A 27269-nucleotide genomic window follows, 5' to 3' on the forward strand; every position below is an offset into this window, starting at 1 on the left:
AACACAAAGCCAAACAACAACAGCTAGATTTAGTTATGCTTTAGGCTAACATTAGCGTCAGCCTTAGCCGGCTAAAGCAATAATTCACCCACTTTTTCCTACCAAATCACTGCAATTGACAAATCAATTTTGATGTGTCCAAAATCTAAATGTTGAGTTATTTATACCACATAAATAAAAGTAGAAAAATTTAATTGGAAAAAAAAGTAAAACCAGATTCATGTCCTGCTACAAGCTAACTAGCCTAGCTTAACTGACTAGCAATAACTGTTGACGCTAGCAATTTGATTTGATAAGTTAGCTTACTAACATGTAAGTTTGTGAAATTAAAACTAATTTGTTAAACTAGACATGAAGGTTAAAACAAACGAACACATTTTGTTTGTAGATTCGTTATTTTTTCTACTTTTTTTTAGCATTTTCTAGCTGCTCTACCATCCACCTGAAATAAAAAAAGAGCTTCTCATCATCTTCAAATCAAATTTTATTATTTGTTCATAGTCACAGCACTTTCTCACTAATGCCTTTTGGTCCAGACAATGTTTCATATCTTTGGGCTTATTAAGTAAATATAAAACTTTAATATTTCTATAAAATATGTTCAGTCGTATGTTTAAATACACAGATTGTCGTCACTTAAATTCTTTGTTTTCTAGTTTCTAACACTGAGGTCACGATGGCTTTCAGTGGTTTCCTTTGGGACTGCAACACTTTAATGGTCTTTGGCAGCTTTAAAGCTTGTTTCCATTGTTAAAATACTTCTTGGCACAGCTGTTCAATATACTTAGGTGTTAAGTTGCTGGCTCACACACAGTCAGAGCTCTTGGCACAAAACATCTAACAGTGTTTGGTCCTAATAGTTTTTATGAATTACTCAGGAAATCATCTGGGAGCGGTATTCTGAAATCCTCTCCAAACATTTGGTGCCATTAAAATCCCAGCCAGCACACTTGAGGACGGTGTCTGTGATGATCCAGGTGATGATCCAGGTGATGATCCAGGTGATGATCACAGACAGGTGCTGTACAGAGTCACTTTGTAGCTGATCTCCTCCAGGACCCGGCGGACGGTTCGCTCCAGCTCAGCCAGCTCTGCAGCTCTGGCCTCCAGGATGCGCTGGTTCTTCTCGTAGGAGGTCTCCAACTCTGAAAACACAGAGACACAGAAGTGACACTGCTGCGTGTTGTATTTCAAATAAAAAAAAATCATCAATCATCACTCTGAGAAACTGTCATGACACTTTTATAACATGACAGTTTTAAAGCCTAATAAACTGGATTAATGGATCATTAAAATGATAGTCGCAGCCCTCGTCTGCACACACAGCCCCAGCTGGGAACTGAATCAGCGTATGAAAGAAAAAGAAAAACAAAAATATTACAATCTCCCAAAACAAGACAAAAAGCACATTTTAGAACAATTATAAATATATTTACAGTTTTTGAGTATTTTTGAGATTATATAATATATATATATATATAACATATTTTCATGTGAACAATTATATTACATAGACTTTATGTTTGTAGATTCAGCTGTCATTTTGTGTTTGTGTTGAGGGATACGGGTGTAAACTGGGATGTAAGTAAATGTTGATGTACTTTAATTTGCACTGGATGTGAAAACGTGGATGTTTGCTGAAACTTTTGGGAGCTTGTCATATTCAGTGTGAATGAGAAATAGAGCTATGCAAAAAAAAACATACTGAAAAACGTGCACAACATAAAAATACATCAAATAAATAAACTGTATCTGGCTACCTCCCAGTCTCTGCAGCTTGCCGCTGCTCTGGACGAGCAGCTCTTTGGCCTCCTGCTGCAGCTCATCTGCTCTCCTCCTCGCCTGCAGCACCGACTCCCCTTTATCCTCCACCAGGTCCTCCACCTCCTCGAATTTATCTTTCACCTCCACGTCAAACTCCTACACACACACAAACAGGTAAGCATTACAGCAGCAGATGAAAGCATTTTCTGTGAGGTAGAAGTGTTTTTCCGATTTTTTCTCCTTACCTCAAATCCAAATGTAAGATATTTCAAAAGGTAATGGTGTGTATACAGTGTGTGTGTGTGTGTGTGTGTGGGTGTGTGTGATACCTGCTGGGCCTCCTCTGCTTGCACTTTGGCCTGGTCAGTGATGTAGTCGGCCGTCTCCGCCAGCCGGTTCACCTCCAGGTTGTTCTGTCTCAGCAGGCCGACCTCCCTCTCCAGTTGAACCAGACGACCTGTGGTGTTACTGAGCTTCAGCTCCGACTTGGCCGTCTCCGACTCCACCTGAGACACACACACACACACACACACACACACAAACACACACATTAAATGCATTAAAGTATAAAATAATGTACAGGTGGTCATTCATCTGTAGATTAATCAACCTGGGAAAAGGAGGCTGTTACTACAGTTTATAATTAAAGAAAACTGTGCAGCTATGTCCAGATGTTACATAAAGGGGGGAATGGCAGTTTAGCTCGATACCAGTAAAATTAACAACACTGAAAGCTGTTAGATTTGATTGGCTGATAAGCTCATAAAAAAGTTTATTAACAAGTCAGAGAGCGAAGTTTCTCTGTGTTAGAAATGTGTTTTTTTAAGTTTTCAAGGAGAGAAAATATTTTTTTAATAAGGGACACATGGCAGGTCTTTATAAAATGTGCTTAAACTAGGCTCTAAACTGTTCATACTTTGTCTCCAACTGAATCTAAAGCAACAAAACTGACAGTGTTATCGCTCCAGCAGTCACCTCTGCATCTTCACTGTGTACTAATCTCAGAGGTCAGGGGTCAAACTCACAGACTCCAGCAGGTCCTGGGTTCCTTTAGTGTTGTTCTGGGCCAGCTGGATGGCATCCATGGCGATACTCTGAGCACGCTCAGTCTCATCCAGGGCTGCCTTCACTACATCTGCTGTCTCCTTCATGTTAGACGCCTGCTCACTGACAGACACAGACAGAGTACATGTTAACTCTGAAGTCTGTCTATTCATCTGAACACACTGAGCTTGTTTTATTGAAAGTAACATAACTTTATTTGTACATCATGTGGAGGCAGGCTGAGAAAACCTGTTACCTGGCAGCCTTGGCCTCCTTCAGCAGCGTCTCAGCGGCCTGGATGTCCTCAGCGCTCTGACTCAGGATGGTCTCCACGCTGGTCAGGGTGCTGACCCTCTCCCTGATCTCCTTCGTCAGCTCCTGCAGCTTCTCTGTCGAGGTCGGCATCTCCAGGGCCATGACCTCGTTGGCCACCGTCTCGATCACTGAAACATCTGCCTTGTCATCTGGATGATCAGAAACAAAACCCGTTGATCCGACTGTTTCTGCACCTGACAGAACTTTATCAAGGAATTGTTGCACCGTAGAGAACATGGTCTTAAACTCAAGGTTAGTTTCTCCACACACTTTTTTTCATTCACAATCACAGACCAGTTTTCTTTTATTGAACTTTACTGGCAGTGATTCTCTGTACGTCATGCAAGAGTTTTGATTTTTCAGCTGTGATAAATCTATCATTATGTCCCTATAGAACCATGTGGACAAATGCAGGTCAGTGGTGTGCTCACTGGTGAGGAGGTCTCGTATCTCCTTGATGAGGTTGCGGAGCTGCTCGTTGCTCTGCTCCACCCTCTCCTTGCTCCGGTTGGATTTGACCAGCACCTCCTGAGCGTTCACCTTGGCCTCGTTTGCACGGATGTTGGCTTCCCACACCTGACCACAAACCAGAGTCAGTGATTTGCTCACGTCCATCCTGAGTTATTGTACATTAGTTATGAAAATAAATAAAACACTTACCATTCTGGAGAGCTTGTCCACCTCCTGCATTGCTGCTACGATCTCCTGGTCCAGGTCCTTGGCTGATTTGAGAGCAATTTGGGAGGTCTTGACGAGGCCTTTGCATCCTTCTCCTCCACACTGAGGAGCTCCGTCTGTGCCAGCACAACCCAACCCACCACAGGGGGAGCCAGAGCAGCCGTCACCTTCGGCTGCACCACCACACGTCTGTAGAGAAAGAGTAAGTGTATCAGTTTGAGGCTGATTTTTTGTCTACTGCAAATATTTTGTCAATGCAATGAAATTTTGTAAATATTGAATATGATACAGAAAATCTAATCTTTGTGTCGTGTTGTCACCTTCTCGCTAAGTGGTGCCAGGTCAAACGTATTCATCTCGCTGGACAGCTTGTCCAGCTTCTGCGAGTTTCTTTGGTGCTTGCGGTCGAACTCCTTCTGACTGCCGCTCAGTTTGTCCTCCGTGGCTTTCCGTACTGTGGCGGACTGCTCCACTGTGTTTCTGGGATCACTGGTGGAGGCATTGGCCTTGAGCTCCGCCATCATAGACTCTGTGTGTGCTGTTGTTATGGTGTCCATAGCACCTGAGAACACACACACACACACACACACACACACACACACATGTAAAACAGTATTTACATTTCTGTCTGTCTGGGATAAGAGGTGAATTCCGCTCTGTTAAATCAGGGAATTGAAAAGCAGTGTTCATAAGAAAATAGCAAACATGTTTAAACAAATGCTCAAATCTCGCAATGTGAAGAAATAATTGAAAGCTGGAAACAACAAGTTCATTAAGAAACAAAAATGTGACCCAGTGAAACAGTATGAAAGTGAAGCATTATGCTGACGATGTTTCCCTGTTAGTTACAGATTTAAATAAACACACTGTCTCTGTCCTACAGTTTGATTTCTCACCCTGGATGTTGGTGTTCTTGGCGTCGTACACCTGCTGTCTCAGCTCCTGGACGCTCAGCTCCAGCTGGTTGGCCTCCTCCATCAGTGTGTCCAAGTTTACGTTGGTGGAGTTGGCGTCATTGTGGAGAATGTTCATGGTCTCCTCTGTGGTGTTCAGCTCTCCATTTAGGTAGGACATCATACCACTGAGAACACAATGACACAGTAATGAAAATGTGTCTACCACATCCATCTATGGGTCTGTATTTGTTTTTGTACATACGTGATCTGGTGCATTAGGTCCTGTATCTTCTCCAGCTTCACCGCTGCAGGGTTGCTTTCTACTATTTCTCTGACAGCCTGGGTGTTTCTCTCTAGGCTGCTGATTAGCTCCTTATATGGCGCCGTCACCCCGATGGTCTGTAGCTCTGTGACTTGGGCCTCCAGACGTCGAGTCTGATTGGTCAGCTCACCAACCACATTGTCCCAGATGGCGAAGCACTGGTGGCAGGGTTCACAGGCAGGGAACTCCCCCTGGTAGCCTCTGGCACACTTGTCACACCGTAGGCCAGAAACACCCTCCACACAGGTACACTGACCTGTGGCACGGTGGCACTGCTGGCTGGAGATTCCCAGAGGGTTGCAGTCACAAGCTTGAAACACACAGGGAGGAAAGTCAGGGTGAAAACTCATTCCAGGAATATTCGAGTCAATCAGGAATAGGTGTTTCCCCATAAAGAGGAACAACTATTTGCTGAAGTCGTAAACACTTTGAACTGCAGACCTGGAAAAAACTTTAAAATCATTCATTCAGAGTCATGTTTCTGGCCACTCGATCGATGTAAGTCCAATATTCAGTCTCTTTTAGCTCTGTTCCACCAACTCCTGTGTAAAAGCTGTTGTATTCACTATCCTTTGTCTGTTGTTTGATGCTAAACATGATCTGTGGCTTCTTCAATACGAGCAATAACTTGATGAAATGAAACACAAATCTCCACAAATTAAGAAAGTTTAAATTTCAGTTTAGGTCATAAATCTTTTAAACCATTTCCATACAAACAAGCGATTATAGTAAGTGTAGTAAGTGGTGCTCATGATGCTTTATCTTGTATTTACCTGAAGTAATATGACTTGAGAGTCACAAAAATAAAATAAGACAATAGTTGTAACTTTGGATTTAGGTCATGAAAGTTATGTGAGGCCTTTCGGGGGACCACAATCCACCAGTAAACAGTTATAATAACAGTAACAACAATAATAATTTATTTTCCATTATCTGGCTCGTAGAACAGACAATATAAAAAGAACTGTCTTATATAAGAAGTCTGGTAGTTTTTCAGTCTCCCATGGGAAAAAAGTCATTTGAAAACAAAGTTAATACAACCTCCAGCACCTCCACTAAATAAACACGGACATGAACTTAGACCGTGAAGGTCGTACTGACCCCCCGACAGAGCTGCCCTCCCTCCCCAGAGAACAAAAAGGAAGAGGAGGTTTGCTGTGAGTCAGAAAGGAGGAATGCAGTGTTTGAGAGGTTTCCACTATAAGTGTTGCTGCATTTTGTTTGTGTGATTTATGGAGCAGAATGTGAGGGCTGGGTTTGAAGTTTTGTTTTTCGTCATGGTGAAATATTACCCCACCACCTACATGGTGATTATGGGCTAGTAACTGTCACACAACAGCCACATACCAATAACACTGATGCAGTTTTGACCTCACAAATCACACATTAATATATTTTAACCTCTGTCTTGTAAATCTGGCCTTAAAAACAACCTCCCAGCTGCTGCAGCATCTTTAAGAGGCTTCACAGTACTACACATCACTCCCACACATTTCTCTGCGAGGTGGCCACGGCGCTCACATTTCTCATGAACTGATGCATCAGTGATAGGAGGAGAGGTCCAGCTGGTCTAACAGCTTAAGAGACCTTTGGGGAAAACAGCGGGAATAATTCAGGATCCTCTGGGTGTTGGTGCATGACGAAAATTGGGATGCCTGGGAGTTCTGGAGAACATCTGGTTCTCATGAGCGGGGGAACCAGAGGTCATTCCCACATCCCCTCCCTCTGCCTCCCCTCTCCTCGCCTTTTCTCTCCTTCCCACTTCCTCCCTCTCTCTTTCTCTGAGGGTGAGCCAGCTACTGTGAGGCGCACATTTCTGCAGATGGGCTCTCCAGCAGTTTGTTCGACTTGACAGTATAAAACTTTTCGGCATCAGAGACTGCCACTCAGTCAGCGCCGACTCGCTGCTGACACATAATCACTGTCAGACAAAATCCATTTATTCCAAAACCATTTCAAAACGCTTTGTCTCAGACAATGAGCTGCATACACACAGGCAAAAACACACACTAAAGAGCAGAAAATCACAAGAAAAACAAGTTAAAGCTCAAGTCTTCCAACATGAGACAAAAAAGGTAATAAAATCAGGAGAACACAGCGCAGTCAGGATGTATTTGGACACTGTGTTGACTCTGGACTTTGGATTTGAAATGAAACAGTGATCGTGACATTTAAGACTGTTTGAGAGTGTTCATGTCCATATTGGGTGAACAGTGTAGGACTCATGGCCGTGTTCCCCAGTGTTAGGACAATGATCCTTAAACATACAAACAAGGGAACAGGGATTTTTTTATGGCACGTTCCTGGCAGGCTCCGTCTTTTACCTGACCTCAGTTCAACTGTTCGTAAGTTTCACAAACTGTGGATGAGTGAATGTCTGTAGTTGGTCTCTGAAGGAAAAATCTGGCTCTCTCTCTCTTGTCGCTTCAGACCGTGGCACTCCCACCTGCCCTGCAGTCACCCCAGCCCTTCCCACCCTCAGACACCTGACTCCTCCCAGCCCATCCTACTCACCTGTTCCTAATTTCCCCAATTAGTTCCTACTAAATATACTGATCCATTTCCACCTACACCGCCAGGTTGTCTGTTGTGCCATCTGCCTGCTTTGACTTGTGGCTGTTGCTGCTCTTGCCTGCTTTTGTTTGCTGAGCCTTAGTAAAGGTGAACTTTTTAAAACTTATTAATGGAGTCAAGCATTTAGCTTCTTCCAGTTCATGCCATAAGTGCTCTGCTGTGGTCACCAGCTACTCTCTAACTGCTGTTTGGGCCGAAGCTGTGAGAGTGACAGAAAACAGTGAAGTTGTGGGTTGTAAAACCAAAACAATGAGCTGAAAGATGCAAAAATGCTCCGTAGAGATGAGGGGAAGTGTCGAGTCGACTGATGATTCTCTGTCACTTCGTTACCTCGAACAACATCTTTTTTAAATGTAGTCATTTGACTTATTGTTAATATAAAATATTGATTAAAGCAGCTTTAATGTGAAAAGTTTAACTTGTGCAATTAAGAACTTAAAGACTTATCTGTTTAAACAGGCTTTCGGATAAACTCTTGTATTAAGTGTTTCCATGCATTTCCATTTTGACTGATTTTAACTGTACATAATTCTGTACAGCTCAGTGGCCCAGAGCAGTGCTTTCTTATGTGTTTTATTAGATACGTTATTGTTCCTCTGTTGTATGTTTTCTTTATTTTTGCATTTTGACTGATCTTAACTGTTTTTAGTTTTGTGAAGCACTTTGTGACTCATGTCTATGAAAAGTGTTGTATAAATAAACTTTACTTACTAACTGGGGAACTATGTGTAAAATGGACAGTAGTTACTACACTGTATCTTTGCTGATAAAACCACTTGGTGGCACCAAAGTTGGGAATTAAATTTAAATTCTAGACAGATACTGGTTTTAACCTCATTACCATTGTTTTAAATCTTTACATGATGCTGATCGATGCTGTCATGTCAGAAAACTGGAGCTGCTGGTAACTGATGGTGGACTCATTTTTTGTTTGCTGGTGATGGATGAAGATGACCTACCATGACATTTAACCTCTGGATCCCCCCAGAACAGCTCTCTGCACTCCCGACACGTCCTGCCTCCGAACCCGGGTTTGCACGAGCACTGTCCTGTGACCTAGAGCAGAAAACACAAAGAACATCAGACCAACAGACAGAAGGTGTGCGGGTTTGATTTTTGTGGCTTTTGGGTCAGAAATGGCTGAAATTTTTGACTTGTCTGTTTTTACAGCTTTTCTCTCTCTTGCAGACACAATGGCTCTTTGTAGTTTGATAGAACTCGCTTCTCTTAGAGAAACGTGTATTCAGTTATTCCACTGTGTATTTTGAGACTTCCTTCCTCTGATGGAGAGCAGCCAGTAAACACAGAAACCCAAATGTTTGTGTGTGTGAGAGTGGGTGCACACTGTCCTATTCTTTATGCGCAGACTATACACATGAAGCAAAGCTGCGGAAAACCAGAGAAAGAGGCAATTCCCAAACAGCTGGAGTCCATATATCAAAAAAGAATTCCACAAACACAATCCTGCTGATTAGATGGGTTGGTCACACTGACTTACTGCTGCCATGCTGCTCTCAATGGGACTTGTTGAGAAAATTTCCCCGCCAGTCCACACACTGTGTCAGGAAATCTTTGCCAGCAGCAGCTCTTTGAGAGATGAACTTGTGGTGCAGCGCTGGGATTCAGTTCAGCTATACATCACATTCATGGAGAGCAAATCAGAGCAGCTGCTGCGACGTTAATGCAGGAAATGATGCAGACAGATGTTGGACTTGCTGAGTGGTTACGACTCAGTGCTGCTGGCTCGGTTTTCTTTTTTCCTTTCACCTAATCCATCTCTGAGTGTTAAAGATCTACTCTCCCACATTACAGCGTGGGGATGATTAGCAGTAGAATTAGCTCTGCTGCTGCTGGCTTTGGTTTTCATCACTGTGTGGGACTCACCTCGTTGCAGGAGGAGCCGAGGGAGTGGACAGGGTCGCAGTCGCAGCGCTGGCAGCCCTTCCCGCTGGCGATGTTCCACGTGTCGGCAGCGCAGCGGTCGCAGTTCTGACCGACCACGTTCGGCAGGCAGGGACACTGACCGGTGTGCTGATTGCACTGACACTCGTCAGGGGATGAACAGGCCTGAGGTGCCGTGCCAACTGAGTAACACATGCACTCTGCCAGGAGAAGGGAAAGTGAGTGTAATGGAGATAAACAACTCATTTACACACATGGAAAAACTAAGAAGGCAAATACGAGAAGAGCTGAAATACACAAGGATCAATATAAATCCCTAAAGTCAAAAAGTTTCCTCAAGTTCCTCATTTATCAATCTATATACAAGGTGAACTGATCATTAAAGGTCTAATATCAAATTTTTGGGCCCGTCTCAAGTCCATACTCTGCACTAATGCTTTAAAATGTGGCCTATACTATGTACTAATCTACACAGTGTTTTCTTTTAGCAATAGGTCTGCAAGAAAAACTTAAAGGAAAGATTTGTGTGTTTAAAAAGTTTTTAAGATGCAGCCCTCAAACTACTGCCAAATCAAATAATTTATTGACTCATTTTCTATTTTTATAGGCTGTGTCTTTGTAGCTACTGTGACCAGCTATGAGAAAATACAATAAAAATAGATAGAGATTAAATTAATATTAATTATGCTTTTATACAAAGGTCAACTTGTGTTACACAATAACTGAGATGGATTGTTGTAATAAAATCATGTTGGACTGTCACTAAAAATACAATTATTAAAATTAATTAAATTAAAATTATTATATATTCCTCTATAACAGACACTATTATGCTGCAAATGCCTTGAGATTGTATTTGATGTATTTGAATCACTATTATTTTTTATTTTTTCTATTTATTTATTTGTATTTATTTATTTCAGGGTATGAGGTAAACAGCTGTACTCACTCCTGCAGCTCTGTGTGGCCGCGTTGCCGTAGTAACCCAGTTTGCAGTGCTGGCAGCTGTAGCCATCGGTGTGGTGCAGGCATTTGAGACAGGCGCCTGTCCGGGCGTCGCAGGAGCCCGGGTCTTGCATGTCGATGTTGTTGTTGCACTGGCAGGGCATGCAGCGCCCGCCGGGCACCAGAGGGTTCCCGAAGTGACCCGGGGCGCACTCGTCACACCTGGCGCCTGGGTGAGGAAAGAAAACAGAACTTTTGGCACAAAAAACAAACATCTTCCCCTCATGTATCTGGAGACAGAGGCTAATTACAGGGTCTCTGTTGTTTGGGTTAATAACGTGATGATGTAAAGCTTTGAGCACTTAAAAAAAAAAAAAAAAAAACTGTTTAGATAAAAACAAATCTGTGTTTCTTTACCTTTGTAGCCAGGGCTGCACACACACACCAGCTGGTTGGTGTAATCCAGAAGGTAACAGCTGTCAGCAAACTGGCGCCCACTGCGGGGTCCGTCAGGGCACATACAGGGGCGACAGTGGCTACCTGAACCCAGCTCGGGGTCACCATGGTAACCGCTCAGACACCTGGAAGTAAAGGAAAAGGTTAAGTAGAAAGACTCCCTGGTCTCTGAGGCTGCCTGGAGGGAAAGGTTGGGTCAGAGTCAGAGATTTCCCAGTGACACTAAACACAACGTCAGCGTGTCTTCACATGACTCTACTTTTTACTACATGAGGTCCTGCAAGGACCTATAGAGACAGTTTTATGTGCTGCTAAAAAAAGTAAACAAAGTAAAGCATAAACTCTACACCCAACAACCTCTAATATAAAGTGTTGGGTGGATGAAACGTGGTGCGGAACACGTGGCAGGCAAAGACGTGTCAGTTACAGTGCATTAGAAAGAGTTTCTAACACATCTGTAGACCTGAGACATGTATCGCTAACAAATCCTTAAAAATGAGGCTGAACTTGAGAGGTGAAAACTAAAACACAATGGAGGCGCTGATTTTGAATTTATTTTATGAAGACTTATTAGACTTGGACTTCACTGCAACACTTGAGACTTGTTCTTGGAAATGGAAACGCATTGTCTAACTGATTGGATTGTGTTTCTTTTCTCTCTCCAGCTGTTCTGGGTCTAACCCAGAGGCCTGATACCAGTTGGACGTGTCTGGAAGACCTCCAAGGAGGCGACATAACTAGATGCCCGAACCACTTTAACTGGCTACTTTCAACAGAAAGGAGCAGCAGCTCTAAACCGAGCTGCAGAACGCTGAAGAGAGATTATATGTCTCATCCAGGCAGGGAACACCTCTGGATCCCCCAGGATGAGCTGGAAAACGTTGCTAGGAAGAGGCACGTCTGGAGTGCTTTGCTCAAGTCAAAGTCAACCAATCAGCACGTCGTACCTCTCACAGTGGTGTCCGGTGGTGAAGTCTCTGCAGCCCTGACACTCTCCGGTCTGAGGGTGGCAGTACTCGCTGTGGCCGTTACAGTGGCAGGGTCGGCACTGAGGGAAGCCCCAGAAACCCGGCAGGCAGTGGGAACACTGGCGACCCGAGGCCCCAGGGACGCACTCGCACTGGCCGGTCGACTCGTGGCAGAAGGCGCCGATCGAGCCCAGAGGGTCGCAGTCGCAAGCTAGAGAAGGGAGGGGGTCAAATTTAAATCATGACACTTTTTGTTTCTGGTTTAAATCGGCATCAAACCGAACAACTCCCACCCGACACTTACGCCTGCAGCCGGCAGGGCTGAACAGGAACATAGCCGGGGCACAGTGGTCACAGTTCCTGCCGGCGACGTTGGGTCGACAGCGACACTGACCTCCGCTGGCCTCGCACACAGCGCTGAGCGAACCCTGAGGGTCACACTGGCATGCTGGGAAATAAGATGAGTAAGCAAAAACAGGATATAATGAGAACATTATGAGAAATGTTAGTCTTACAGTAATTAAAAGTCATGTGACATTTGGTTTTGATGGTCATCAGTCACCGAGCTACTGAACTCACTGCCCTGTCAGTCTCCATCAGGCTGCTTCCACGACAGGAGGGGTCGTCTTTCCACTGGTGAAAATCTCCCCAGTGGAAACGTCTGCCACTGTACAAACACACAACTACGTACCCATGGCTCCTTTGTGCAGCAGAGCGGAGACGCTGAAGATGTAGTCGTTACAGATGTCGGTCATCGGGCTCTTGACGACGCTCTGGCTGCTCTCCAGACATCGGTAGCGCTGGAATGTATCCCACGCTCCTTCACCATCGCTCCCATGGAACATGTCCAGCTCCCTGACCCGGGGCATCAGCACCAACTGTAAAGAGAGGAGGAGGAGGAGGAGGAGGAGGAGGAAGGGTCAGGGGAATGGAAGCTATAATAAAAACACAGGTTTGAAGTGAGGTGTGTGTGTGTTCTACGTACGGAGTCGATGAGTGTGTACGGGCTCTGGACGCTGCTGACTGACGAGTACAGCGGCAGACTGAGACGGACGGTGTAGTTCAGTCCCTGCTCGAAACACACCGGCCTCACCAGCAGCACGTGTCTGAAACACAACAGAGAGTCGGGGTGTGTGTGTGTGTAGTGAAGCTGTGTGTGTGTGTGTGTGTATGTGTCAGTTGTCAGGTGGACTGACGAGCTACCTGGATCCAGGTGGAAGAGAGGCGCTCTGCTCGTCTCCGCTCTGGATGGAGTTTCTGCAGTGACCTGAGTAATCTGGAGGGTTGAAGACGGGACGCTGCACCCTGATGTTCACCTGCTCCCACTGCTCTGGCAGCTACACACACACACACACACACACACACACACACACACACACACACACACACATACACACATACACACAGAGTTATTCTGCATTCTTAAAACTTAAAGATATAATGTTAAGAGATAACCAAAGTTAAATAAGTTAAATTGTGTGTGTGTGTGTGTGTGTGTTACCTGTGGCTCATAGCGAATCAGGATGTCATAATCCATGGACTCTGGGATGTTGTCGATGCTGAACTCTAAGTAGGCTCCTTCTGGCACATTAACAAAACCCATCCCGGTCCACGTGGGACTGCGGTCCAGAGGATAAGGCCTCTGCACCACCGTCACACCCTGACCCGAAGAGAGACGGACGTAAGTTATATAATCTGAGAACAACGCAAAAGCACCGCTGAATAGGAAAGATGGGACTCACAGGTCCGTGCTTGGCGTCCTCGGCCTCGTAGGTGTAGTGATCCAGAGCGATGAAGTAGAAGCCGGACTCCACCTGATCGCAGCGTCGCCCAAACATGTGCTCCCTGCACACACACTGTCCCGAGTGAGAGTCACAGCTGCAGAGAGACAGAGAGACTTCAGTGGCAGTATCTGAGTTTTTCATGTATTTATATTTGATAATTGATGGAAACATGAGGATTGACAGAAGGCTGGAAGATCATGATCAGTACATCTGTGTGTGAATGAGCTGAAATGTGTCTTTATGTTTGTAAAACATGAAAACAGAGCAAAACAAATTAAAACCATCTCATAAATGTGGCTGATGAAGAACAGATGCTTGGCTTCTGCAACGTTTCCTGTGGACACTGAAACATGGGGACGGGTACATTCAAGGTAAAAGATTAGTCTGCTCGCTTTTATTTTCTAAACTTACTTATTGTCAACAGCCCCGCCCTGGTCACAGTCACATGGTCTGCAGCCATCCATGTCATTGGACAGACCCCAGTGCTGTGGCTATAGATAAAAGACACATGTGACTCTGGTTAACACACACACACACACACAGGGGGAAAAGTGTGTAAACTCAGGCTGACAGTTGTGTTTGGATCCGTACCAGACACTGGTCACAGTTGTGTCCGTCGACCAGGCGTTTGCAGAAGCACCTTCCTGAGCCTGAATCACAGGAGTTTCCTCCCGGCAGAGTTCCCAGCGGGTTACAGGTACAAGCTGCCAAAACACATTCAACAATGTCAGTCTGTGGCGTGTTTGTATTTGTACACTCAGCGTGTTTGTGTCTGTGTTCTGGACAGTTTTCATTTGAAGTTCTCTAGGAACAAACACTTTAAACACAATGTGTAATATCAGAGATTAGAGTTGTCACCAAATCCACTTTTCCACCTTAAAATCCCATTAATTTACCCATCAAAATGTATTAAATTAATGTATGTTTAATGGGATAATTGATGGATTGTAAAATATTAAGATATTTCATATAATAGATTATACTGTATGTACAGTTTAAGGAGTTTTTTAGAGGTGAACTCCATTGACCAAAAACCAAAACAAGTTGCACTTAATTTGTTAATCAAAGGCTTTTCAAATTAAGTTTTAATTGAGTTTGGGTTTTGCCTTTTTTAAATTAACAGATACATTAAGGGAGCTCTGGCTATTATTATACTAAACATGGTATTTTTGTTAAATTAACTTGTGGTATTTTCACTCTAGTTTGATAGAGTGGAACTACTGATAAACAATATTCAACCTGTATCCTGTGATTAGAGTTCCTTATTTTTAGTCTTTAAACTTTCATAAAAATATTAAACAGATAATACAGTTTAAAGGTGTAATACAAGCTTCAAGTGTAGAGTAGCTGGTTGTGACTTACGCAGGCAGCCCTCAGGCCCTTCTCCCAGCCCGTAGTGTCCCTGTCTGCAGTGGTCGCAGCGCTCGCCCTCCACGTTGGCTTTGCACCGACACTGGCCTGAGATCAGCCCGGCCGCCACATCGGTTCGCGAGTCGCACAGTCCGCCCTGCAGAGACCCGTCGGGGTCACAGTTACACGCTGTGGAGGCATGAAAACTGACATTAGGGAGATTGTGTGGAGATGAAGACCGGGTCAAAAAGTGACCTGTATTTCTGTAAAATCCTACTAATTGTCTGCAAAAAACCCCACCAAAAAATACACCGAAAACAGCAAAGACATTATCATATCAGCCAGGGGTCTCAAAGCAAACTTAAGAGCAGTCTGGTCAGTAAATGGTGAAGCATGTTGGGAAATAAAGTGGCTGGAGGGGGCAGAAAGAAAACAAGTGGAAATATGTTAAAACATAACAAAACAAAACCTAATCTGCCCTTTTACTACAGAGAGATCAATATTTGTCTTCCATCGACACCAGAGACCAGAGGATTTTTGTACAGTGTAAAAATAACACGAGCTTATCTTATAATAACATCACCTGATCCAATGGGTTTGTGAGTGAGAAAGGACAAGATAATGAAGCAGAGGTGCAGGAGCAGTGTGTAATTTAAAAGTCTTGTAAAGGGGAAAAAAGAAGGGGCGGTAAAAAGAGGGGGAGGCTCTCTTCTATTTCTATTTGTGCCCAGTACTTAGCAGGTAATTACAATCATGCTGTAAACACAGCTACTTTCTGCTTTTCACTTCAAAGACTTCAACACAGTTGGTGAGTGCGGCTCCAGATGGTGCTCGTCTGAGGAAGAAACGCAGAGGAGACCTACATGTATTTCAACTGTATGTCAGTGTGATCAGAGTGTAAAGAGGAGGAGGAGCAGCGGGACAGTCAGAGGTCAGAGGTCACGCAGAGGTGACGTACGTTCACAGATTCTGGGGTCCCTCAGGTCTCTGTTGGGGTGCTGGTAGAAGAAGGGCGCGCACTGCTCGCACTGCCGGCCCACCGTGTTGTGTTGACAGTCGTCGCACACGCCTCCGCTCATGTTGCCCGTCGTCATGTACACGGCGAGGTCGAAGTGACACGAGGTGGAGTGATGGTTACACTCACACTCTGAGAAAGAAAAGTGACATTTACTGCTGCTCTTTCCTTTGAAAATGTGCATTTGATTTTATCTTTAAATACAGTGTAGACATATTAATCCTGTATTTCTCATACTGTTGTGAGTATTTATTTATTATCACATTGTTTCATATAGGACTGAAACTATCATTTTCATTATAGATTTGTCAACCTGTTATGTTTTCAGTTAATCAACAGTAAAAAAACAGTAAAAAAAACTAAGACATTTAATTTACTAAGACACAGGACTAAGAAAAGCAGCAAATCCTCAGATTTACGAGGCTGAAACAAGGAAATATTTGGCACCGCTGCTTAATAGATGACTGAAATGATTAATCGGTTATTAAAATAGTTAGTTGACTAATCAATTAATCAGCTACTCATTGATGCTTTGGTATTGTATCTTTGTAAATGTGTTTTATGAAAGCGTTGTATAATTTTGAGTGAAGCTACAGCCAGGAACCAATTAGCTCAGTTTGTTTAGCTACACGTTGTGATAAAATATATCATTAATGAAATGAAATGAAATCAAGCTTTATTTAAATATCCCCTTTCATGCCAAGACTGCAAAACAAGGCACTTAGCAGTAATAAAAAACAGTAAATGATGAGCTGATATTTGTATATTTCAAACTTTGGACAGAGCCATGCTAGCTGTTTCCCCCTGTTTTCACTCTTTATGCTAAGCTAAGCTAACTGGCTATAGCTGCATACTTCATACACAGACATGAGAGTGGTATCGATCCTCTCGTCTAAAGTGAATTTGAACCTCTCAGTGTGAAGAGATGAGAGAAAAAGGCAGATTATTGTTTCTTACTCTTGCAGGCGTGGGTGTTTCGTCCCTCTGCAGGTCTCCAAGGCAAATCGTGGTAAAAGTCTTGGCATCGCTCACAGTTCAGTCCCTCAGTGTTGTGGTTACACACACAGCGGCCGTGGACCTTTACACAAAAGTAAGTTTAAGTACCATATAACCACAAAAACACCTAGAATCTGATAACTGCTTATAGAGTACTTTGGATTTGTTTGTTATGCAGATTTCCTAAACTGTGAACCTTGTTAATTTTATTTAATCAAAGAGCAGCTGCAAGATGCATTTGAAAACCTCTGAAAAATCCAGTTCAGTGGACTTCAGTGGTGTTGAGATTATTTTTTCACACATTCAGGTCATCATTTAACCAAATAGCAAGAATGTAGTGTAACAGGCAAATTTATTTTAAATCATAAATAAATAACTTTTATAACTAAAAATTGTTGGAAGAATTCATTCTGAACTTGAGTATAAAAGTTGAGAAAATAATCTCTTCACAAGTCCATTTAGTAGAGGGACTGATGAAGATCATGCAATATGCTCAAAAGCTTCACAATAGCTACTAAATGGACTGTGTGTTATTACTGTTTTCTTAAATGCTGTTTCTAAGCAACAAATCTGAGCCTCAACTTTTTAATCCAACATGGACACAAAGTGCTCAGAAAAAAAACAGAAAGTTGAACATCTACAACTCTGTGACAACCATCTGCTGATGAAGATCATGTGACGTGATCAAAAGCTGTTGGACACCTTGATAAACAGACACGTACCATGCCCTCGGCTCCAGTCGGTGCTCCATCGATCGGGGCGCACTCGGAGGCGTGACCGTAGCAGAAGCAGTTGCCACGGACAACCATATCGTAGAGGGCGTAGTAGTACTTCTCCGTCACCTCGTCGCGGGAGTCGAGCAGGTTGTCGCCCAGCGTGTGGAGCTTGATGAACTTCACCCGGAGGTTAGTGATCTTCAGCATGTCTGCGCACACACACACACACATCTGGTTAAATATGTCACACACACTTTATTTATCCTTCTCATTCATCTTTAAAAGAGAAGCCGCTCTTCTGTAAAGCTGCTCTCTCTCCCACACCCACAGCATTCATCACATACTTAACATGAAGCCTTTGCATGTGTGTGTGTGTGTGTGTGTGTGTGTGTGTGTGTGTGGGAGGTAGGAAGTGAGAGTGTGTGTCTCAGTCTGGACGTAGGTGAGTGTACAAACACAGTCGCTTCCACGTGTGAAATTCTTTCCAGTGTTTTTCCTGCCTGACCTCTGACCTCCGCAGCTCTGCTCCAGGTAACTGTTACCTGGACTACAGACGGCCGACAGCCACTGGAAATCATCTCAGTGCTGTAATATGTGCTTTGTGTTTTTATTACCCACACACCAGAGAGGTCAACGGTCAAATCAACCCCCTGCAATGAGCAACTTACTCTGTATCCTCAGGCTGTAGGGGTCTTCGATCTCGAAGGCCGGGTCAAGCACTCGTAATATTACCTAAAATCAGAAATCAGCAAAGTTTGTATCAGAAGTGGCTTTTGTCTACTTTCTATATTCTAATTCAGACTCTTAACAATAGAAAAAACTTCCAAAGGTAAATAAATAATTATATAACCTTCCCAATAAAAAGTTCAAAGGGTAAACACACCTCTCCCTCGGAGGACGGTTCGATGTCTGAGTAATGGGAGTCGCAGATGATGTCGTCCACTTTAACCATGGGCCCGGGCGACACACCGGGGAACGAGGACTTACAGTCGTAGGCGAAATAACGATAAACCTGCCACGTCTTCCCGAAGTCCATCGACCGCTCGATGACCATGGCAGCCGGACGAAACGTCTGTGAACAGGTACAGACAGAAAAAACGCTAAATCACTGGCTATGACAAAAATGATGATAATTAGGTTTCTGATTTGATGCTTGGTCTCATTTAAAACCAATATCTATATTTTTTATTATTTTGTTTATCATTTTTATTTTATTATTTGTTATTTTGCATCATTTTGAGTTGTGACAACTTTTACATTTAGATAAAGTAAATTTTCTTACACCCTCTCATCTATCATTGTCAAATTATGATAATTTATGGTTGGGATATAATAACATAATGTCAATATAAAGTACTGGCGTTACTGTCACTGGTGCTGGATGTTAAAGGTGTTGATCTTTCCTGCCATCTAACTGAAAACAGGATGGGACAGGATATATGTTGCATGCGTGTCTTTGAGTGTATGTTTTGATTACTATGTCAATGAAGGGCATGAATCCAGCTGTCGGCCATCGTAGCCGACCATGTGACAGCAATCAGAACTCATCCTCTCCCTCCCCTCTTATTCCCACCGCTCTCCGGAGACCAGAGCGATTTTTCACATTCCTGCACCACAGCTGGTCAACGCTGTGTTTATCTCCATACCATGGGTATGAGAGTATTTGTATGGTGTGTGTGTGTGTGTGTGTGTGTGTGTGTGTGTGTGTGTGTGTGTGTGTGTGTGTGTGTGTGTGTGTGTGTGTGTGTGTGGGAGAGCAAGCACCTTGAAGGTCATGATAAGGTGTGTGAAATGAAACTCAGCCTCCAGGTCCAGCTGGATGGTCACATTCTCCACACCTGCAGGTGAAGGGAAACGTACAGGAAGTCGACAGTTACAGCCACGGCTCTTTCTTTCCATTCATAAGAGCTCAGGATTCAAAATGTCAACAGACCCCAGACCACAGGCTTCCTCACACTCTTTAACATATGCTCAGCATTTACAGGTTCTTTCTGTTTATCCAGCCGAGTCAGTTTCTGGAAACACCCAGATACAAGTCTAATCTGTTCTGGATTGTGTTGCACCAGTTATTTGTAAATTCCTCTCTAAGCTTGTGTGTAGAATAGATTTAGATACTTGGTAGTTCCAGACTAAATCAGGTTGAACCAATAAAACTTAAGAAATATCTAGAAAAAACTAGTAAATCCATCAAAAAGCGATCAAAAGAATCTAGAGTTATGCCATAACTTCAAAAAGCTGCAGACCAAACCATATAATAAACTTAAAAACCATTTCTTATAAATCTATTAGCAATGCTAGCGGCGTGGCTTTAGGACTAAAATATCTCATCAATTATTGAATGGTTATTCAATATGAAATTGATTAAAGGTGCAGATTCATGGTCCCCAGAGGATGAATCATGGTGACTTTGGTGACCCTGTTACTTTTCCTTTAGTAGATATTCATGCCCGTAGTCGTAGCTGTACTTCCAGTTCAGCGCTTAATAGCAAATATTATCATAGAAATATACTAAACATAGATGGTTAACATGGTAAAAATACCTGTTAAACTAAGGCGTAGTAGCACTGTCATTGTAAGCACTAATCTAACACTAACCTAATCAACATTATTTACTCATTAAAGTCTAATAATGTATTGTTATTTGAAGTTATAGTAGCTGTGTGATATCAGTACCTGTTTTAACGCTACTCTTCAGTCATTAGCAAGCTAACGTAGTTCTGTCAGATTTTTGTGAGATGTAATTTTAAGTGTTTCTAGTTTAAGTTGTTATTAAAGAGCATTTTAAAGCGCCATTACCTTTAAGTTAACGCAAATCTTTCAGGTCATAAATTAGAAAGCTATTGTTCGTCCTGTCAGTCAGCTGGTTTGGTTTGGGGTCTTTGGTTAGTTGCTAATCAGCCTTATTTTGTTTTGTAATTTGAGGTCATTTGTAAATGTTTTCAAATTAAAAGCCTTATTAAACTGCATTTTGATCAAACATCACATTAAATATATTATTTATCTATTTAACAGGTCACGTATTAGCAAGCTATCATTAGCTCTGTAGGCTAGCTACACAAATGTCACACCTGGCGGTAATTAGATGTAAAATCTTTAGTGACAACTAATCTATATGTAAGAACTAGTTTATGTGGTGCAACAATTTTAATGTAGCGATACATAAATCTAAAGTTATAAAACAGTATAGGTTTGAAGTTAAACAGCTGGTGCAGCTCGGAAGCCAAGATGGAACTGGAGGACGACTGCGAGGGAATTAGGAAATCCCAAGCAAAGCCGTTGTGTGTCTGCAGCTTCCTGCTGTTTGAAAGCCATCTGCAGAGCTGGCCGCCGCTCCGTCCATGACTCACAGCCCTGACAGATTCCCACCACTCTGCAGGAACAGCGTGTAACGTGAATGTGGGAGCGGACGGGGCAGGATCTGTCGGCCTGCATGAGAACCTGCTGCTGCAATGATGTTATGGTGGAGACTCTTGGTTTTCATTTCACGGAGTGTCAAACATAATGATTTTCCATTTATTTGGAATAGTTATTATACCTCGGAAGGACCCAAACTAAACACACACTGTATATTTAATAAGTCACGAGGCATCTGACTGCAGAGCGTGCTGTATGTCAGTTTCCTGAGTGTCTGTTCCCACATCAGGGCTTTTTGGTTTCTGCAAATAGACTTTGGAAACGTTTTCTAGAAAATATCATTAACTGACTGAAACTAAAGAAATCTCTTGAGGGGTGTTTGAAACATATTATTCACTTGCATACAATTGTGAATGACTCTATTATACTATTAATTTGAGGTTACTTAACATCAGGATATAGCCTATGCTGACTCTAACTTTAATATATATAAAATACAAAATAAACAATACAAAAGGATGTTTTTTTTTTTGTTCTTACAAAACTTTAACTGTGATTTAGCCACAAATATTTAATGTTAAAAAAACAGCAATTACAACCAAGTTTCAGCAACTTTAAATAAACTTGAATTTGAGCTTGAACTTGCACAAGTGTCTCTTCAGTGATTATGATCTTGAGCTGTGACCTCTGAGACTTTGTGTTGAGAAATCTGTTAAATAGGATATAGATGTAGCCAATAAACTCTTAACTCTGTACTGTAGCTGTATATTTAACCACAGACACCTCTTCCCATATGGGGAGAATTATGTTGTTTTACAGTCAGTTTTTATGACTACACACCTGGCTTCACAGTGAATTTTCTCCTTGTGCTACTACATATCAGATGCTAGTGAGAGTAAATCCTGTAAAACCTTCAAACTGAGATAATTTTGCAGTTTCTCATTCCCACTGTGGAGTCCTCTGAACCTCCGTGTGTCATTACACGCTTCATTTTTTCCCACTTTGAAGGCCTGTGTGTGTTCAAGTGATGACACACATCTGTTTCCTATCTGCACACCTGTTCTCCTCAGTGTACCTGTAAGCCCCGCCTCCTAGGCCTGCTGTGATTGGCTGCAGCGAGAGGCTCTGTGATCTCCTGTCTAGTCATTACCGAGCTCAGTTCCCATGAGAACAGTCTCAGTGAGAAGTCACACGCTCTTCGGAGTGAACAGGAACTCAGCCTCTCTAATTCAACAGTCAACACACTCCTTCCTGTTCCTCAGGTGTGTTTTCTGTCTCTCACCGTTCTCCGACTGCCACCAGGTTTTGAGGCGGTTGAGGGCGAAGGTGGTGACCACGTTCTCGATGGTGTGGCTGACGGGGTTGTTGTCCTCGTTGTACATCTGCTTGGAGTCGCACACAAAACATTTCTTCTCCTCCTGATGGACAGAGAAAGAGTTAGAGGGTCAGTTCCTCACCAACCTCTCGTGGTATTTGCCATATTAATAAATTTGGTTTTATTTGGCTGAGATCTGAGATTTCTGCCTTTACCCCAATAATTCAACAATAACAAAAAAATAATTTAACAATTTGAAAATTTTCGAGTAATAGCCCCGTTACTGGGGTTAATGAGCAGAACAGACATAAATTACTTTTTTGGAAGAAAGTAGTTCCAATAAAAAAGATGAATATTGAGGATCTTTAATCAATTTGTGGTTCGGGTTAGAAAATGTGAATCTTCAAACTCTTTATTTTGTCAAATAAGAGAAAACGAAAAAGAAAGAAAACCCAAAATATGCATTTTCCTATCATGAAAAAGAAAGGAAAGCAGCAAATCCTCACATTTAAGATGATTTTTTTGTGATTTGATCAGTTGTAAAATAGTTGCTGATAGATTTTCAGTTGATCAACTAATCAATTAATTTACTATTTGTTTCATATCTAGTGCATCTACAAAGTGTGATGGTTTTGTTTTTGGGTGATAGTGCCACAGCAGACAGTGATGTTTTAGACAGTAGTGTCATCAGTACCAACCTCACTAATGACGCTCAGTGAAATTTAAATCAACACGATCAATCTGAATCAATCAATCGAAATCTAATTGATCCAGATCTTTAGTTAGACCCTCACCACTGACAGTGTCTACAGACTCCATCAGGCTCTGACGAAAAAAGTTTGCTCCAAAATCTTGTGTAAAGCCTGACAACAGAGAGGGTGGAGGCTGTTGTAGCAGCACTTACAAATCACATATGAGTGTTTGTTTGAGGTGTCCGCATACTTTTGGCCATGTTGTAGTTGTTAATTTGAGTGAAAAAAATAGAAAATGATCTGGGAGAACTGAATTCAAACTAATGACGTACAGTATATATCATGTTTCCAGTGTATACACAGCCTGTCCCAAACGCCATATGGTTTGGCCTGTACACCAGCTCCACTCTGGTTCACACAGCAACATCTCAGCGTGAGAATAAACAAGACGAGTTTCTCAATTTCAACGGGGCACGGCCAACTATGTCTGTGTTGAAATGTGAGCGGGGCCTGGATAAGTGGCTCCACTCAGCAGCGGTACAAAAAACAAAAAAACAAAACGTCTGCCACTTGAGTCTGACTTCCTCTCCCCTCCTCCTCATCTGCAGCTCATACTTGTTGCCTGTGCTCATCCTCGGAGAGGCCCCACACTGTGTCTGTGATTTCATAAGGACACCATTCACAGACAGAACTCGCCAAAGGGTGTTTGATAAAAGGAGAATATCCCCTACCTCCGCCCCCGGTTCAACATGCACAACAGGGCAGGGATTGTGCGCCACACAGTGCTTTTATTGTGAAGGGGAATGTCTGCACTCCCACTCGACAAGACAGCGAGCAGATACTGTGCATGTGCAAGCTCCCCCGCACACCGACACGATTTCATCCCAATAGTTTTTAGTTAATCAGGACAAAGAAACAGCTTAAATCCAGCTGGTGTAGAGGCTTAAAGTCATTTTCAGCAATGTGCATAGATGACACGATAAGTCACACCCAGCTTACACCCTTTTCTCTTGCATGAACTCATAGGTGATAAGTCACTGTCATTAAAATGTCATCTTCAGGGCCGGCGGCGCTGCTATGTTTTATACCACGTTAATGAATTCTGTGCTGAAGTGAGAACTGACCCACTTTCCTGCAGAGCTTTTCCTACCAAGTTATTCCTCAACAGATAACAGGAAAAAGTCTCTTTATACCTGATGAATTTTAATTCAATTGAATTAATCCATCCAATCAAATTTATTCATTGAATCAAGTGACTGTTTCTCGTGGTTTTTATGTTCCAAATAAAGCTGCAGAAATGATGTCAGTGGTATAAAAAGTCTTTTGTTTGTTATGAAGCATTTTCATGTTTCCTCTCCGGCTGATTTTGCACGTTAGAGTGAAGTTTATCAGCCAAGTATGACACATAAAAGGAATGTGACCCTTGTTCTTACTGGCTCTCACAGCGCAGACACATTTACAGGAGAATACAGACACACACACGGTGTAAATAGCTGTGCAAGAGACGAACACCAGCCCAGACTGTTCCTGTACATCTCTTTGAATTTCATGCTCTATTTCTGCAGATTTCATGTACAACACATCGAACTCAAGCAATAAAAAGTGCAGAGATCAGAAATGTGGTATCATGGATTAACCTCCTGGTGGAGCCCAGATATTTGCTGTTGAACCCGCATTGACCCCTGATGTACATGTCAGGTTCATTAGTTCTCCACACAAAAAAACCAAAAACCAAAAAACAGGCACTCTAGAGCAGGAATGACTGATGAATCAATTAGTTGATGGACAGAAATTGATTAGATGACGGTCAGAAAACGAATGGCAACACTGTAAAGAATAAATCAGAGGTAGCAGCTGCTCAGATGTGAATATTTGATATTTTCCTAATTTAGAATACGTTAACTTGAACTTCAAGGAATAATGATGCACATTATACACTGAAGAATCGGTTGATGATTAACCCTATAAAGCCAAATGCATCAGATTTGATCCAAGCATTTCTGAGACCTGTTGCATCACCTCATGGTAAAAACTTCACTCAAAACCCTCTTGTATCCAATCTGATACTTGTCTTCCAACCCCTGGTGGATCCTTTATCACTACAACAACTCAAACACAGCACATGGGACAATCCAGGTTGGCCACCTTCAGATAGTTCCCAGCTCACTGGATCAAGGTCAAGAAAATTGAGATTTTTACGATTTTCCAGTGACATTTTCTTTGAAATTTTTAGTAATATTCTAACATGAACACTTAATCTGTTAAGTGTATATAACACTTAGTCTGTAAATCGTGTATAAAATTTGGAAAAACCTATATGCAAATAATTTTTTGTAATTTTAATCCAAATAAAGGCTCCAGATTCAAGAAATCAGAGTTTTCTGTCCATTATTTCTGGGGTCAGGCATCACAGGGTTCAAGAAAACAGCTATCAGACCTATTGATGATGAAGGTAATTGTTGTAGTCTTATAGTGGCCATGCCAGCAGTTATTGGGTCTTTTTTCATGTCTCCCTTTCTCACCTCCAGGTGTCCGACGATGCAGAAGCGCTCCGGCCGCCGGAGGCCGCAGGTGGAGGAGGCGCTGAGTCTGTGCGCCCGGCCGATCAGCAGGTCCCCGGTGGCGGGGTAGCAGCTGCCCTCGGTGCAAACATCCGCGAACTCTGGCACCAGCGCCCTGACGGGACCCCACAGGGCTGCGGGGGGGACAACAGATGACAGTGCCTTTATAAAAGTCCCATTGAGTGCTTTGCATTTCTAGATCAGGCAGAGAATAATTTCTTTTTTTGTTTTGTTTAGAGGCTTATTTTGGTGTCAATTATAAAAGCCAGAGGCGGAGCAGACTTGCTGTCAGGCCATTTAAATTGAAATCACATGGATTCTCTCTGGATTGAGGTTGTGCTCAGCTCATGATAATCAGACATGAAGTGAGGAGAAGCTCCTAAACGTCCCTGCGTCCCTTCGCTTCCTGTCACCTCCTGGAAAAGACGCATTTCTGGGAAAACAGCGAGCGGTGGTTTTCATATGGACCTCGTTAAAAGTGTTGATGAGGGAGGTGAGATTCCTCCCTGGCGACCTGACAGCACCTCCACAGCTTTCACAAAGACAAACCTGTGGAGAAAGAAACTTGAACTCACCCAGACTTGTGAGAAAGTGGATGATGAGCGACATCTCCAACAGAGGAGCCCCGACAGCTCGAAGATGGTGATGATGATGATGAAGGTCCCACAGCTCAGCGTGTGTGTTGATGAAGTGGGAGAAGAGTAAAGTGAGAGGTGGAGGAAGTTGTCCTGCAGAAGAAAGTCCGCATCCCACCAACCGAGCAACTCCACCCCGCTGCCTGCAGCGCGCCGCACCGCGCTCCGCGAAACGAGCGCACCCTCTGCCGGCAGGAACTGTTCATATTAGTTCATTATTATATTTAAAGTTGTTAATTTTCCTTTTTTATCACAACACAACATATAATAATGTGTAGTTATTTTTTATTTTGACTGGTTTTCTTTGAATCTGCGTCCCCTGTGTTCCCTGTTAAAAGTTTCTCAACTGGCCCCTGAAGACAGATTTCCACAAATACAACTGAAGACTGAAATTTAATGTGACATTAACAAGCTCACTAATAAATATTTATGTCATTTATTTTGGTCCCTGTCCCTGCTGTTGGGTTTTACACGATGTCCTTACATCTGTTACTCAAAATCTGGAATTCTTTATTGCTTTATATAATATTCATGTACAGTTTGGGGCTATTTGATATTTTTGACATGTATATATTATATATATTATGTATATATTATCAGTACAATGCTTCTTGAAATGATCTGGTCATATTAAAGGAATATTTCCATCCTATTCCAGCTGTTACTGTGCATCCACTGATCAACAGCATGAGTTTCTCCAGGATCATATAATGATGCGGAGCTATATAACCACCTGGTGGTGGTTTGTGGGAGCAAAGGCGATTGCAGTTTAGTACCACAACAACAATCAGCTTTTTATCAATGAAATATGTCAGTAAAGTTCAAATAAAAACACTAGTGTGAGGATTTTTAAAAATTCTTTAACTTATACATTTTATTAATTGCAAAAACTGTAATTCCATCAACCAGATAGTAAACTCGTACAAAGAGGAGATTTTAAACGAGGATCATTGATGAAATATTTTAATTATTTCAACATGTATATAT

The 27269-nt window shown here is 42.6% G+C and overlaps 1 protein-coding gene across 1 annotated transcript; it reads right to left on the reverse strand.

Annotated features, from left to right (window-relative positions):
* Positions 1-466: 466 nt before the first annotated feature.
* lamb1b (laminin, beta 1b) lies at positions 467-26399 on the reverse strand. Its single transcript, XM_071501990.1, has 33 exons — positions 26223-26399; positions 25609-25781; positions 22362-22497; positions 19490-19563; positions 18609-18797; positions 18394-18457; positions 17732-17934; positions 16971-17091; positions 15957-16145; positions 15011-15187; positions 14240-14352; positions 14060-14139; positions 13607-13742; positions 13366-13524; positions 13068-13201; positions 12850-12970; positions 12556-12742; positions 12169-12312; positions 11844-12075; positions 10858-11021; positions 10445-10669; positions 9478-9695; positions 8553-8649; positions 4960-5329; positions 4698-4882; positions 4122-4363; positions 3784-3990; positions 3555-3699; positions 3065-3272; positions 2790-2931; positions 2094-2270; positions 1761-1920; positions 467-1145 (listed from the first exon to the last, which is right to left on the reverse strand). Exons 1-33 carry the CDS (start codon positions 26254-26256, stop codon positions 1009-1011), a joined length of 5343 nt encoding a protein of 1780 aa, XP_071358091.1. The 5' UTR covers positions 26257-26399; the 3' UTR covers positions 467-1008.
* Positions 26400-27269: the final 870 nt, after the last annotated feature.

Source organism: Trachinotus anak, unplaced genomic scaffold (genome assembly GCF_046630095.1).
Source record: "Trachinotus anak isolate AG129_WGS33_773 ecotype Australia unplaced genomic scaffold, CSIRO_AGI_Tana_v1 ptg000018l, whole genome shotgun sequence".
Taxonomy (NCBI): domain Eukaryota; kingdom Metazoa; phylum Chordata; class Actinopteri; order Carangiformes; family Carangidae; genus Trachinotus; species Trachinotus anak.

Bases quoted from the DNA above. Each gene is read 5' to 3' on its own strand.
- lamb1b (XM_071501990.1), bottom strand. From the start codon at position 26,256: ATGTCGCTCATCATCCACTTTCTCACAAGTCTGG. The intron at 25,782-26,222 runs GTGAGTTCAAGT...TCCCCCCCGCAG, and splicing joins CCACTTTCTCACAAGTCTGG to CCCTGTGGGGTCCCGTCAGG. The intron at 2,271-2,789 runs GTGAGTTTGACC...TGTGTGTCTCAG, and splicing joins CCCAGGACCTGCTGGAGTCT to GTGGAGTCGGAGACGGCCAA.